This window comes from Durio zibethinus, chromosome 10 (assembly GCF_047325235.1).
Source record: "Durio zibethinus cultivar Kanyao isolate XHJ-2024 chromosome 10, ASM4732523v1, whole genome shotgun sequence".
Taxonomy (NCBI): Eukaryota; Viridiplantae; Streptophyta; class Magnoliopsida; order Malvales; family Malvaceae; genus Durio; species Durio zibethinus.
The window spans coordinates 4,253,847-4,268,600 of NC_143171.1; the positions used below are offsets into that span (position 1 = coordinate 4,253,847).

The 14,754-nt window shown below is 30.4% G+C and overlaps 1 protein-coding gene and 1 pseudogene across 2 annotated transcripts; one reads left to right on the forward strand and one right to left on the reverse strand.

Moving 5' to 3' along the window:
* Positions 1–287: 287 nt before the first annotated feature.
* Positions 288–3,046, reverse strand: LOC111292255 (U-box domain-containing protein 30 pseudogene; annotated as a pseudogene). Its single transcript, XR_016345604.1, has one exon. The product of XR_016345604.1 is annotated as a U-box domain-containing protein 30 pseudogene (transcript).
* A 6,387-nt stretch (positions 3,047–9,433) lies between these two features.
* LOC111292918 (uncharacterized) lies at positions 9,434–10,504 on the forward strand. The gene has a single exon (XM_022885558.2). It carries the CDS (start codon positions 9,590–9,592, stop codon positions 10,145–10,147), a length of 558 nt encoding a protein of 185 aa, XP_022741293.2. The 5' UTR covers positions 9,434–9,589; the 3' UTR covers positions 10,148–10,504.
* The last annotated feature ends 4,250 nt before the right edge of the window (positions 10,505–14,754 follow it).

Genomic DNA, 14,754 nt, shown 5'->3' on the forward strand with positions numbered 1-14,754 from the left:
AGTGATTGAAACAGTGATTGAAAGAGAGGTGACAATGGGTGCTGTCCTCAACTTCTCCCACAAAGGGCTATGTAAAGTACATAAATGGACCTCCAAAATAGTAATAGTTCAACGCATGTGTAAAAGCTGGTCCCTCTCTTTATCTTTACTTTTTATAAATTCTAACCTAGCAACCAGGATCATGGATCCATCATGATTTGAAACAATGAATTAAATTGAATTGTCTGCGAAAGACAACGATACCAAAATCTTAAATGAATCAAAAATACAGAAATGAGATAAGAAGAAACGAAAAACGAAATGGTTACTTTCATTGTACACATTCCAGTTTCTACGATTGTGTGGAGCTTAAAGCAAAACTCCCACTACAACCCAGACAGAAAATTGGAAGGCCCCCTACCATGGGAACAACTTGGGAGATAGAAGGGCCCATGGAGCAAAGCAATTCTTTGTCTATTACAATATAATTGCAAGCTCCATAGTCTTGCACAAATTGAACTCTTCTTAAACGTATTGCTATCGAACAATATACCCCGAAACTAGTCCATTGCACATAAACATTTTTACATCATCTCTTCTTTTAGAAGGGTTTATTTGACAAGGCATTGGAAAAGAGAACTCGACATAATTCCATTGCAGCAAGAAATGTGGTTTTCTTGTCCACATTATGAGTGTTCTTTAAGTAGAATCAATTGCTGGAATTGAAGTGCTTGAAATATATAGAGGAGAGTTAATTCATACCTCAAAGTTCAAACCCCCTTCTCATATAGTCATATGTATGATTGTTCAATCTTGGAAGATTTTTTGACCCGGATAGGCAGGCCCTTTAACTCCCTTGCCTCATTAGCAAAAGGCTGTATGAAAGATCGCAAAGTAAAATTTCCCTCATTGGATTGTCCTTGTGAGCTTGCACTTTGAAATAAAGATGGTGTCCGTATAATTTAGACTACATAACTTCAAGAGCTCTGCAGACTTTTGCTTCAAGACAGGATTGCAACCACTCTGAATCACGAGAAGCAGCTTTGCTGCTAAACCTGCTTCTACAGCAACTAAGGAGCATTCTTCAGGGGCAAGTTTACATACAGACCACAAAATTGACAACGCATATTGAGTACAGCTTTCTGAAACTCTCATCAAAAGCCTCACCATATTCGGAATTGTGTTTGCGCAATCCTTCAAAGCTACTTTACCCTCCGGAAGAGAAGATAATGTGTCCAATATGAAGAGGGCTAATTCCAAGCAATCAGTCTCCAAGGCAGGCAACAATTCTACCAATTGAGAAACGGCTCCAATACTCACAATCAAACTCCAGACTTGTTTATGCAAGCATATAGATCTGAGGAAGCTAAGTCCAGGCAAAATTCCACTCGAGTGCCTCTTATCTTTGACCAAGCGCATTAACCCAACCAACAGTCGATGGCTGGAAATGCTCTCTGAGCGAAATTCCTTCTCCTCCAACAACTTCTCCATCAATCGCGTACAATTGATCTTTGTCTCCACTGACCCTTCATTCAGCATATCCACCATCAATGAAATCTTTGTCGGCTGCATCAAATTGGTTTTGGACTCTGAATCAAGCTCCAAATTGACAAGAATCCCAATTGCTTCTGAACCAACCGCATGGGACGTAAATGGGCCTAACAAGGATGAAATTACAGAAACCCCACCTTCATCAACCACCGTCTTCCTAGCCGTATCATGTGCTGCCACAACTTGCCTCAGCTCCTTCAAGGCTTGAATCCTGGCTTGACCCTTAACCTTCTTCAATGTCTCAAGAAGCTCACTTACCCTTCCTTGTACATCCTCTGATCTCTTCTTCATAAGCGAATATTTCTGCGAAAACCAAGTATAAATCAAATGGTAAAGGGTCCTATTTGGGGTAATAGAATCATCCCATAGCTCCTGCATTGTAGTGGGACAAGTATAGTGCCCCAAATTGAACCATTTGAGAATGTTGGACCTCTCATAAGTTTGGCCAGTGCAAAGGGTAACAGGGTCTTGCATTGGATCAAGGGAGATTGGACAAATAAACACAGAAGGAATCTCAGGTAAATCAAGCTCTTCAATCATTTTCTTCAGATCCAATTTCTCACCAACAGCAGCACCAATGACTCCAGCACCAACAACACCACCCAAAACCCCATCTTTAACAGCAGTATCCAGATCTAGAAACTGCCCATCACCGCTACCCTCAAATCCAGCAACAACAACCCCGTCCCTCCTTGAGGGTTGAAACATAGGCATCTTTGAAACACTCCCTTTTCCCCCAAAAAATAAAACAACACAGATTCTCAAGGAACCTAAAAAGTAAGATTTTAAAACCTCTCCTCCACTCCCCCAACACACTTTCAATTCACAGCAGTGACAAGCACCCTTCAAGGCACATTACATCTAGGTTATACATAACAGATGTAAAACAAAAAAAAAGAAGGATGGAAGTTGGTGTTTTTCTACACAATTCTTCTCTCATTGACAAATCATAAAGCATGAAAAATACCTTTTTTTTTCCTCTTTATTGAACAAACTCACATATATCTATCTCACTACCCTGTTCCTTTCCCTTTGCTTTATCCTGATCTCTTTTCTATGGTCAAAAGTCCCTCATTTTCCCATCATCATAATAACAATAATATCACCAATAAACACACAATAATCAAGCTCCCACCTTTCACTTATTGTTCAAGCTTCAAAAAAGAGAAAACAAAACAAAGGTTTGCTTGGAATCTCAAGCCTTCAAAACAGCAAAAATAAGTAAAGAAAAAAAAAAGGAAGATACTACCAAGGAAAGCAGTCAAAGATCGACAGTGAAAACATAGTACAAAAGCAATCAATTAACCGTTTTTCCTTCCCAGCCCAACCAAAAATGGTACAGAAATTTAGAAAAATAAAAACCACCCAATAAGCAAAATATGAAAATTTGAAGATTTAGTAAAGATTATTAAGAGAAAAATTTTATTGTCAACAGAGACCATACCACCAAAGAGAGGAGCAGAGAAAAGCCATGTCCTGTAAAGGCTTCCCTACTGCTCGTCTTTTGGGGCCGTTGTTTGCTGGATAAAAATAAAATAAAATAAAATAAAATATAATTTATTTTATGTTATGTTATTTTTGCTTATTTGAAATAAGGAAATGTTTTAGTTTTACTAGAGTTAAAAAAAAAAAAAAAAAGTTGAAAATTATTAGGTTACCCTCGACCCGGGTAGTAGCCGGTAATTAAGCCCCTCGACCCTCGCACCACACGTGCAGTCATATCAGTTCTTTGCCGTAATCTCCCGCTATTACTTGCTTTTAAGTACTATAGTTTAACAGTTAAAAAGCAAAGGTATACCAAAAAGTTAGTTTCCATTTATATCCCTTGTAAGTTTTATTCGAATTATTGAATTTTCTATTCAAAGAATTTTTTTTTTCTTCTAAAAAAAGATTTTTTATTGAAAACAGGAAAATGGGTTCCAAATCTTCAAGTTTATAATTTGATGTTTGTTTTTTAGCTATAAAAGAATCTCTTCTCACCTTAAAACTTCATCCACATATTTTACGTGGACACAATCCAATTTTAAAGCTAATAATCTAAAAAACTGAAGATATTTGAATGATTAATGCACTAATCATCTTAAGGTTTTGCTAATTTAGAACTTTTTAAGCCAAATTTTGAAATTAAAAAAAAAAAGAACTTTGGTGAAATATAATCCAAAGGACCAAATAGTCTTTTACCATGAAACAAGGGTACCCGCACGAAGAAAAAAGCTGGTCCAATTTCACTATAGTCCACAACCAAAACCCCCACGGGCAAATGTGAAAAAATATTTATCAGTCTTTAGCCTTTACTTAAACCTAAATCCACATCTCGATTTAACTAATCCAATATTTTAGTCATTATTTTACTAAAAGCAAAGTTTTTTTTTCTTTTTAATTCTCTTTTTCTTTTTTGGGGTAAGATTTTTAATTCTCTTTTGTACTATAAAGAAACGAGAAAAAAAAAATCAATGATATAAAAGGGCCCTCGTGGGGGCCCACTATGGGGAACTTCCCCCAACTCTTTTTTTTTTATTTTTGATTTTCTATTTTTATTTGTTTATTTTAGGTAAAGTGCCAGCAAAGCATTTGACCGTGACAGTTTTGCTTTGACTGGACGCCTCTGCTGTTTGGCTTATCCGGTCTTTGCTTTGACCACCTGTGCCCCGATTTCCATACCCAACCAATCACAACCTGCCACATGGAGTTTCTTATCTGTTTACTTTTTCTTTTTTACAATTAAATAATTAATTATTTGAAATAAGTATTTTTCTTAAGGATTTTTTTTTAATTTTTCTCTTTTTTGATAGCAGCGAGTGTGGTACATACTTCGGGTTGGTGCATTGGGTGGTTAGGGTTTCAAAGAGTTGGGGTGGGAAAAAGGGGATACTGGCTTCTCAAAATTAATTTTTTTAATTAAATGAATTATTGTTTGGCCCAAAAATTAAATCAATTAATGAATTTAAATTTGAATTGATTATAACAAGGTTATTTGTTAAACAATGATTTTTTAATCAATATCTAATGTCAAATCAACCCCTTTGGATCATCATATCATTATTTCAATTGATCCAACGCATAAGCAATATCATGCAATTGAAATGTCAGCACAAATTAGTTGATAATGTTAGCACTAATTCATTATTAAAAATAAGATAAGAATACATTATTCTTATTTTAAACTCTTTATTAACTTTTATTAACTTTTTTTTAAAATTTTTTTATGTTTGATAATTATTTTAAATTTTGATTAATTTAAAATCAACTTAAATTAAATCCTATAAATAAAATAAATTTATTTAAATTTATTTTTTTCATTCATAATATTTAAAATCGAAACCTTAGAAAAGCGGGCTCTTACCATTTACTATATTTTGCTGATATGAATATCAAAATGTGCTTTTAAATTACCTCCAATACCCTCTGATCGATATCGTTATTTCTCTTACAAGTCACTTAAGCCTCCAAAACATTCAATTGACCAATTTTTCTGCAAACGTCCAGTCACCCTAACCCCAGCAAACCATCAACAATATTAAAGATCGAGTTTGTTTTTTATATAATAACGATATTTGTTTTTAATTTTATAAATAAGAACAAAGCATTTTATTTTTTATTTTTTATTATTTAAAGTCTAAAAATTTCATAAAATAAATGTGATATTTTTCTTAAATTTTGAGTAAATTCCGTACTTGATCAAAATGGTTGGATTTAATTTGATTAATTGCTTTATTTAAGGTTTGACAGGTATTTTTGTCTGAATTCATATGTTTTTTTAATAGTATTAATCCATTCCAAGATTCATTTAAGAGGGAAGAAATCGAGAAATGGGTTTTCAATGAATCTCAAATCTAAGTTTTTCATATGCCTAAAACATTAGGGAATCACATGAGCATATGCTACCATATAGGGGTGTCACATGACCCACAAAATTGTGATTTTTTTTTTGGGTTTTTAATTTGTTTTTGTGTATGTGTGTGAAAATTCAAGAAAATCTTAATCTAGCTAAATTTTTTTTAATTTAATGTGATTTTTAGATTAATTAAAGTTAATAGCCTAAGAACGTTATGGTTTGAAATGTTGAACCATAACCTCATTTTTATTATCACTTTATAAAAAAGATCACTATCTAAGGTTTAAATCTTTCTTGTTTAAAATTTGGTTTGAAAAGCAAAACAAATTAAAATAAAAGTGATACAAGGGATGTGATTGTACATAAAAATCTTATTTTATCAATTGTCAAAAATTGATTATCCAAAATGGAATAATTATTGGCACTAACATATAGTAGTAATTATAATTAGAGATACAAAAGCGAAAGAAGCCCATAGAATAGTGGGCAATGCCCATTTACATCGTTGAATCCAAGCCTGATTTCAAACTCTCTTCAGATCAACGAAATTGGTCCAGTAAATACCTTTGGGCTTTGGGCTATCTAGGCTTCAATGCTGACTAGTAAGTTCTTTTTCTTTGATTAGTGCTAACTAATATTCTTTAAGTTATGCTTGGTTTATAAGATGGTAGATAGAATATAATGATAAATATTTTATATTATATTTAATTTATATATAAAAAAAGAGATAAGATTATAAAGAGAATTAATCATCTTCTTGATATAAGATGATTTAATCTTTCAAAAATGAAGAGAATTATTTTTAATTCATATAATTGAACTTACATATCATATTATACTCTTAAAAATTACATTAATAATTTAAATTGTATAAATTTTGAGGAAAGATAATTTTGAGCAATAAATAAATTATTTTATCTTAATTTTTACATACATCAAACACAATATAGAATGATATTATTTAGTCTAATTTTATTTGTAATATCATCTTATTTTATTATATCATAATCATGTGTACTAAACACATCTTTAAGTACTTCATATACAATCATTTAGCAACGAACGTAAGAGTTCATTTGGTAAAGTCAGAGAGATTTTTATTAATATAGTTTTATGATTAAAGAGATTCAATTTAAAATGCAATTGTGACATGATGAAAATCTACCAAGTGAACCTAAAAAATGCTAGAAGAACAAAAAAATGTACTTGATTGCATATATCAAAAAGGAAAAGTGGGTTTCGATAAAAGAAATTTTAAATCATAACTTTTCATTTTTAAGGAAATTTAAAATTTCATCTTAATGCTTAGTATATTAGCATTTAAATTTTCATTACAAAATTTGAAATTTGGACATAAGTGTTTTGATGGCACATATAAAGCATGAGTTTTGGATTCAAACAAGCACTAATCCTAACATCCCAAAAGGATGAATTACAATTCAATTCTCGTGAACCTTATTTTCCGTTTCCGCAATTGTCTATGATGTCCTATAGTTGACAAACTTGTCTGTCATACAAACAAAATTTTGCATGCAGGATAAGACAGCTAAATTGGAATACAACTTAGAGCTGTTAATGGGCACCCATAGCCATACCTGCAACAAGCATCCTTGGCCTAATGGATACGGCAACTAACTTCTAATCAGGCTAATGTGGGTTTGAGTCCCATGTGTGCTTGCATTGATCATTGATTAACAGACTGGCTATCCATATAGAACACTGAAATCTTCATCAAACAGGCCTACAATGGCAGATCTAAGATTTTTTTTGAATGTTTATTTATAATATATATATCTTTGGCCTTTGCAGTTGAACTACTTCAAGTCTTCCGATCAGTTTTCATGGAGCTTCTAATTTTTAACTAATAAAAGCTTCCTGCTTCTGCTTCAAACAAGCAATTAACAACAAGAATTGAACAAGTTTTAAATTTAAGTCTTCAGCTCAATTCAAGCTCTAACTTTGTATAATTTAATCTATCTTCTCCCTTCAAACAAAATCATATCAACTTTTTAAATCAGAAGTATGAAGTAAGAAGCTCCACTTGGAAGTTTGAAATTTGTTTGTCCGCCTCACTGCATTATTAACTGTAAATTACAGATGCAAGCCAGCTTAGCTTGCTGATGACACAGTCAACTCTTTTTGTTCAATGGAATCCATGAAGTTGGCAAAATAATTCAAGTGGATATAATTATAAATTTTAATTTGAAATATTTTTTTGGTGTTATTGACATTGTAGATAATTGGTTAAAAGATAAGTAAATTTTAAAAAATGTTAATTCATGTTCAAGTGATTGGATGAACAAATTGATCAATTTGATTTTCAGAATCTCTATTATTTTATTATTACAAGAAAAATTGTTCTATTTAACAAAACCTTTTCACTTGGCTGCTTGCATATGATTGAAAATCCACCGATTTTTTTTTTTTAAAGATCAATTAAGCGCCAAAATTAAATCAATCATTCAGATCATGAAAGGTTGCCTATATAAAAAATTTGTTTGTTTATACTTATAAGAAGATAAGTATTATTATTATTATTATTAGTTATAAAAGAAGCTGTAGTTCATAACTTTGATAGATCATAAACTATAATCTCCACCAAATATAAAATGACAAAAAAATTAACATAGAATTAAGTAGCTAATCTTCAATGTGGGTTTGACTTCTTAAAATAATTATAATTAGTTAAGTACAACAACAACAACAAGGGCTAAACAGACAAGATAATAAGAACGAACTTCATTTGTTCTTAATCGGAACATAGGATATTATTTTATATCTATTAATATTATTTTTGGAAACTTATTACCTTTAAAATCTCATAAAGATTATGTTTTTCGTTTGTTTTTTTCCATATCATACAATAAAAATTGAGGGTTATTTTTTTATAATTAAAATTATCAACGGTCGAATTTTGATTATTAAAATTAAGAATCAAATATTTTATTAATAGATTTCACAACTGTTAACAAATTAAAAGTCATTTTCATGTGCCAAAAATATGACATTTAATTAATTATGTATGATTAACAAAAGAATAGTTACGTCTGAATTATTTTTAGGAATTTATTAAAAAATAAATTAAATATTAGATGAAGGTAAGTGCACCATTATCTCATTATTCGAAGCAAAAGTAGTTCATTGGTGCGTGGTTCAAGTGGTAAATTAATTGTTTTAAAAAATCTGTTGAATATTAAAAAATTGCTTTGAAGTTTAATTCTCATTTCATGGTAAAAAAGAATATAAAAAAGTAAAAAAAAAACTCTAAAAATGTAAAATATATATTGTTTTTTTTTTTAATTTCCCCATAAAATAAAAAATTCAGCCTGCAATTATGGGGAAAGAAACCAAATTGGATAGGTTTGTTTGTCCTTTTCATTTCAAAACAATAAATATCCTCATAAAAAGGGGATTTCAACCATATTAATTATTTTATAAAAAGTTGTCTGAAATAGATATCTTATTAAAAAAGAAAGTTTAATGGTCATAATAATTTATTGTTGCTTTCTCTGGAATAAATAATGTGAAATTACCATTTTATTCTGAAATTTTTTAATTTTATAAAAAAGATTAATAAAATAACATATATATATTTTAGGATACATTTAAAAATAAAAAATTAATCTAAAATATTTATATACTTATCATTATATTAATTTTGCTTGTAAAATTAAAAAATTTCACAAATAATATGTCAAATAATTTTTCATAAGAAATACACAATGATCTTTGTACAGAATTCAAAACGTATAATTATGTCCGCTTCATCTCCACTGTTATTGTTCATAACTTTGAAAGCTCACTCAATCTAATTATAATGGACAATATTTGAGTGCAAGAAAAGGAAAGATAATGATTCAATTATTGACTTAAGTCCTTGCTTTGAACCAGGCTACTATTTCAATCTTTTCAGCCAAACATACTGTAATTTAACTCCGGTGAAAACAATATTTAGCTAATATACTGGATTTTCTATTATGTATTGTTCTACCTTGTTTGAATTATGAAAACATACCTTCGGCATTGCCTTGACAAAGTCTATAAATTCCTTACAATATTTCATATCCCCCAAACGGTTCGTTGGAGGCTGCCAAGCAATCCTCTTTTTAATATAAAGAACATCCAAATCGCTTTCATGCAAGATTGACCACTCCTCTGTAATTATAGTGCTCAAGCCCTCTCCTTTATATAAAGAACAGCCAAAGCGACCCTGTTTTTCTTTATATGTATAGCTTTCAATCAATCGAGTTGTATCATCCATCCAAGAATTTTGAACTCCATTGTTTCTTTGTTTGTGAAAACAGCAATATGAGCAAGAAGGCCAGCAAAGAAAGCAAACTAAGCAGATATCTAAAGGCGCCCCTCCGGTTTCTGATCAAGGCCAGGGATTTCTATATAAAAAGCATGACAGAATACTCGGACAGGATTGGGTATGGCACGGTTATGGGTTGCCCTACAGGCCAAATTAATACTGTGCCTAGGAGCTATAGTGTCAGCTCAACGAAATCGGGCAACGGTGATGATGACTTGAGGGAACTTGTCAGGGCTGCTTCAACAAGGAGTTTGAGCAACAAGGTTCAGTTGGACCTTCATCGTAGACAACAAGCAAGGCTGTCGCCGACGACCGGAGCAAATAATATGCCTAGAAGTTACAGTGTTGGGATTGGGAGGATTGATGAAGACAAGCCTTGTGACTTCGAAGAAGATATCAAAGTGAAGACTGATGTTTTCCCAAGGAGCAAGAGCTATGCTGTTACAAAGGGAAAAGGTACTTTTTTCTAAGTGAAATTTTATGGAATTTGCCGGAGAGGTTTTGGCTGGTGTTGGAGAATTTACATGTTACAATATATTAATTGTTGATAGAGCTAGAGTTTGTCCATATACTTGATTCAGATGTTTGCAGTGAAAAACACAGTGCCAGAAATCCAATGTCTTTCTTAATATGATTTTAGTTGAATGCATATGTTTCAGCCTTGATGTTCTGTTCTATGATTTGTAAATCAGGAGATTGAAATCTAATTTGTGTTTGATAATTTGAAACTAAAACTTTTGACAGGAATTTGGAGTTGGATGCATTAACCTAATTATGTCAATGGTACAGATCAGGCTAAATATCCGGGATTATGACACGATACTAGTAGGTTGATCTTCTCCTAGATTGTATAAAGAGTGAAGCATATATATATATATGCAAGAGACTCTTTGATAATCTAGGAGAGGATCCAGCTATCAGTATAGTAATTTCACCATGATTCCACCTATTTAGCCTATAATTTGTACTATAAAGATTATTGTCCTATTTTATGAGAGTATGCATAATTTTTTATATAAATTCTATCAAAATTTTATATAAATCTTATATTACATAATTTTTTATCATGATTGAGTAATTATAATATTGTAGTAAAAATAATGACAGGTGAAATGCACTCATTTCATGCCAGGAAGCAGAGTATATAAAAAATAATCTCTTCATATCTCTTCATACAGAGAGTATTTTATCTCTAATCTAAATAAACATGGTGCAGGTAATTCTGGTGAAGTTCAACTGCCTAGTTTATGCTATTTTTTTTCCTTTAATACTCCCCGATCAGTTGTAAAAGCAGGTTCATGCGGTTCATTAAATTGTTTCAGTATTCTACAAAAGTTTCCATTTCACATTGCAAAAAATCTAGGTAGCATTGTATTGTCACATGAGATAAGTAGGTAGACCCTGACGGAGTGACTACATTAATTCTGCCTTCTTTGCCGGGCCAAGCAAACAGTTTCAAAATTCAAAGTAGGTCGTAATCTTGACGTGTTTTTCTGGATAATGATATTAGTATGAGATTAAAAATAGTGATAAAAATAAAATTAATTATTATAATAATAAATTAAAATTAATGATAAAAATAAGTGTTTAGATATAAATATAATAATAACGGTAAAATAAGTTATAGTAAAAAGAAAAATAATTATTAAGAATATTAAATTAAAATTATATATAATAATAAAATTTTAAATTATTTAACATTTACAAAATTTATTTAAATTATTTTTAATGTATTGTATAATAAAATTTATTTATTGTATTAAATTAATAAAATAATTTTATAATTTTAAAATAAAAAATAAAATTAAAAGATTTTTTTCGATTTAAAACACAAGGACGAGGACAAAAATGAAAAAAGAAAAAAATTAAAGTAAACAAAAAAATTCAATAACCAACTGTCACCAATCTCACTACGCTGCAAACCCATTTAATTTCAACCGATCAGTCGGCATTGAAATTCATTGCAACCGAACCTCCACCGGAGGTGGACCGGTAGAGGTTCATTAGCAATTCAAATGCACTCTACGCCAGGAATACTCATAAGTCACGACCGTCTAATATACAGTGTCCCCTCTCTCAATAAAAAAAAAAAGAGTAGGTTAATAGAGAATAATAATAATAATAATCGAAAAAAAAGATATGGAAGGTCCAACGTAAATCAAGTCATCATCTTTTATGAATTGAAAGGGTAAGAAAAGTTGAACTGGACCAAGAGACGATCGTGAATGAGGAAATCAGTGTCCAATGGGGGTGTCATTACATCTGGTTGGTAGGACATCGTTCTTACAATTATTTCATGATGGGCATTTTAATTTGCCGATTTATAGTGCCCAAGTTCCTTTTTTTTTTCTTTTTTAGATTTCATGTCCCTATTCATGGATTACACCTCAAAAGCTAGTTTGAAGGATCTTTATATCATAAAGTGATTATGGTGTTTAAGCCATTAAAAGTGAGTAGAACCATTAACGATTCAATATATAATACATTAGTGATTTACCGCAATAAAACAAAGATACGATAGAGCTAGGACAATTTTTGTACGAGGTCTACCCTAAATGTTAAATGCAAAAGTGCATAATAGATCGATATAAACACCATTAATTGTCCTGTAAAAAGTTCAATTGTCACTGGTACTTTCTTTTTATTTCCTTGTTCTCTTTCTTTCATAACTTAAGCTCGTAGAAGAAAGACTATATTTATTATAAAATATTATCCGTTTTAAAAACTTAACGCAATTTTACTCACGGTTTTGTTTTTTTTAAATACCTTGACATACTCACCATCTCTAGGTGCCTGGACACCAAGAATTAGGCCCTAATTCATGATTGTTAGCAAACTGGATTCAATACTTTTTGAAAGCATTTGGGTTGCCGTTGGAGAAATTAGCTATATCCCTTGACACCAGAAAGTCTGTATGGGCAACAAATCAGCTCTTCGAGATCAAAATGTCCTGGAAAATGGGTAGAACAACACATTGAATGCTCTACCCTACAATGGTCCACGCGAGTAGAGCTGTTATACCTTAATTTCCGGTATGAAAGAGAGGCTCAACTTTCTTTTTTCACATTTAATGGTTTGAAAAGTACCACGTTGACATTGCTAAACTGCACATTACCTGGATTATCTTAATTCTCAAAATTTTGACCTTAAAAATACAAGCAGATATATTAAATTTAAATGTCACAGATCAATTTAGAGTTTCGATAGAACTTTTCTTACCCTAAAAGTCATAATATTGATTCCTTTTTTGTTCCATTTCTTCCTCTCATAATGATCCATCAACATCAGCTACTTGCACAATATACAAATCCAGAAACCTAGCAAATCATGATATACAATCAATAATAGAAACAATCAACAAAAAAACACAGCAAAAACAAACACAATCAATAGTAGCATTTTTTTAGGAAAATTTTCATTTTTTAGAGGTTTTGGATATAGAAATTTTAAAGCATTTTATTCAGTTTTTAGGGTGGGGATAAGAAAAGTGAAATTTTAGTAGAGTTTTGGTTTTGCTTTGGGAGATGATACACGATGTAATAGATGGTTGGTGCTTTTAATTTTGAGATAAGATTTGCATTTAGTTGAGGGATTTAAGAATTTAGGTTAGAAAAGTGAAAAGAGGGTGTTGTTTTTATCCAAAAAAAAAAAAAGATTTTTATGGTTGGTGTTCAATAGACAATTGCTCACGACTGTGTTAGTGGTCGATTTTTGGATGTTAGTGGCTCTTGGGTTTTGAGATAAAATTTTTAGCGACAATTGAAATTTTCAATTGTTAGATTCCAAAAATCTCATCGAATTCGGGATTGTTGAATTTTTTCAACAGGACTTGCAAAAAGAAAGAAGAGAGAAAATAGAGAGAAACAAAGAGAAAAAGATGAAAAAAAAAAAAAAGCTAATTTTTTATTTTGTTTTTATAACATGTTAAAATAGTGTCGTTTTGGAATATGGGTTTGGAGCATCCCATACGTTGACTCATCCTCTGATTTGATTATGACCTAACTAGTTTGCACTTAAAATCTTTTTTTTTTTTGTTTTTTTCTCTTATATTAATTCAAATCCTAAATTTAACAATTAATTAATATATAAGAATTTAATTTGAATATATTAAAATCAAAATATTAATTTTATCTTTTGATCAAAACACAGAGATAAAATAAACAATTTAAAAAAGTTGACATAAAAAAATCATCATCATTTTTAACTACAACATCTTTAAAAAAATTTGACACATTAAAAAAAAAATTATTGATCATGTACATAAAAATACCACGTTAAAAAAAAAATTGAATCCAACATCATCAATTTCAATAGAAAAACCGATGCATACTAGCGAATCACAGTGACGAGAGGCAGGGAACTTTGGGGCAGAACCAGAATTGGGCCATAATTGACGTGATAAAATTATCTGGATCCATTAAGTGTTTCCCAAGGTCCTTGTTAATTTAATTTGGGCCTTCTTCCCAACGGAGCACAGTGTGCTCCAAAACATGGACAAAAGTTTACATATAATGACTCCATCAATACCAATTGAACATCTGCAGCTCAACTAAATTTGCTCTGATAGATGATAGTTCGAAAGGGTCATGTTTAATATTTAAAGTGATAGATAAGATAAGATGGTAATTATATTATATTATATTTAATATGTATTTAAAGAAAATGATATGATTATAAAAAAAATTAATCACCTTACTGTTATAGGATAATTCAATCCTTATAAAATAGTAAAAATCATTTTTAATTCATAAAATTAAATTTACATATTTTATTATAATTTTAAAAATGACATTAATAATTTAAATTATACAAATTTTGAGAGAGATAATTTTGATTAATAAATAAAATTATCTTATTTTATTTTTTCGATACATTAAATACATGATAAAATGATGTTATTCAATATAATTTTATTTATAATATTATTTTATCTTATTTTATTATAATTTTATATATCAAATCCATTTAAAAAAATTAAATTTAAATAAAATTTGAAAAATATCATCGATTGTATTAAAAAAATTAACTAATTTAAACTTTGGGCTTTACATTGCAACCTGTAAGGACATAAATGTAG

Excerpts from the sequence above, each read along its gene's own strand:
- LOC111292918 (XM_022885558.2), top strand. The coding sequence starts at position 9,590 with ATGTATAGCTTTCAATCAATCGAGTTGTATCATCCATCCAAGAATTTT.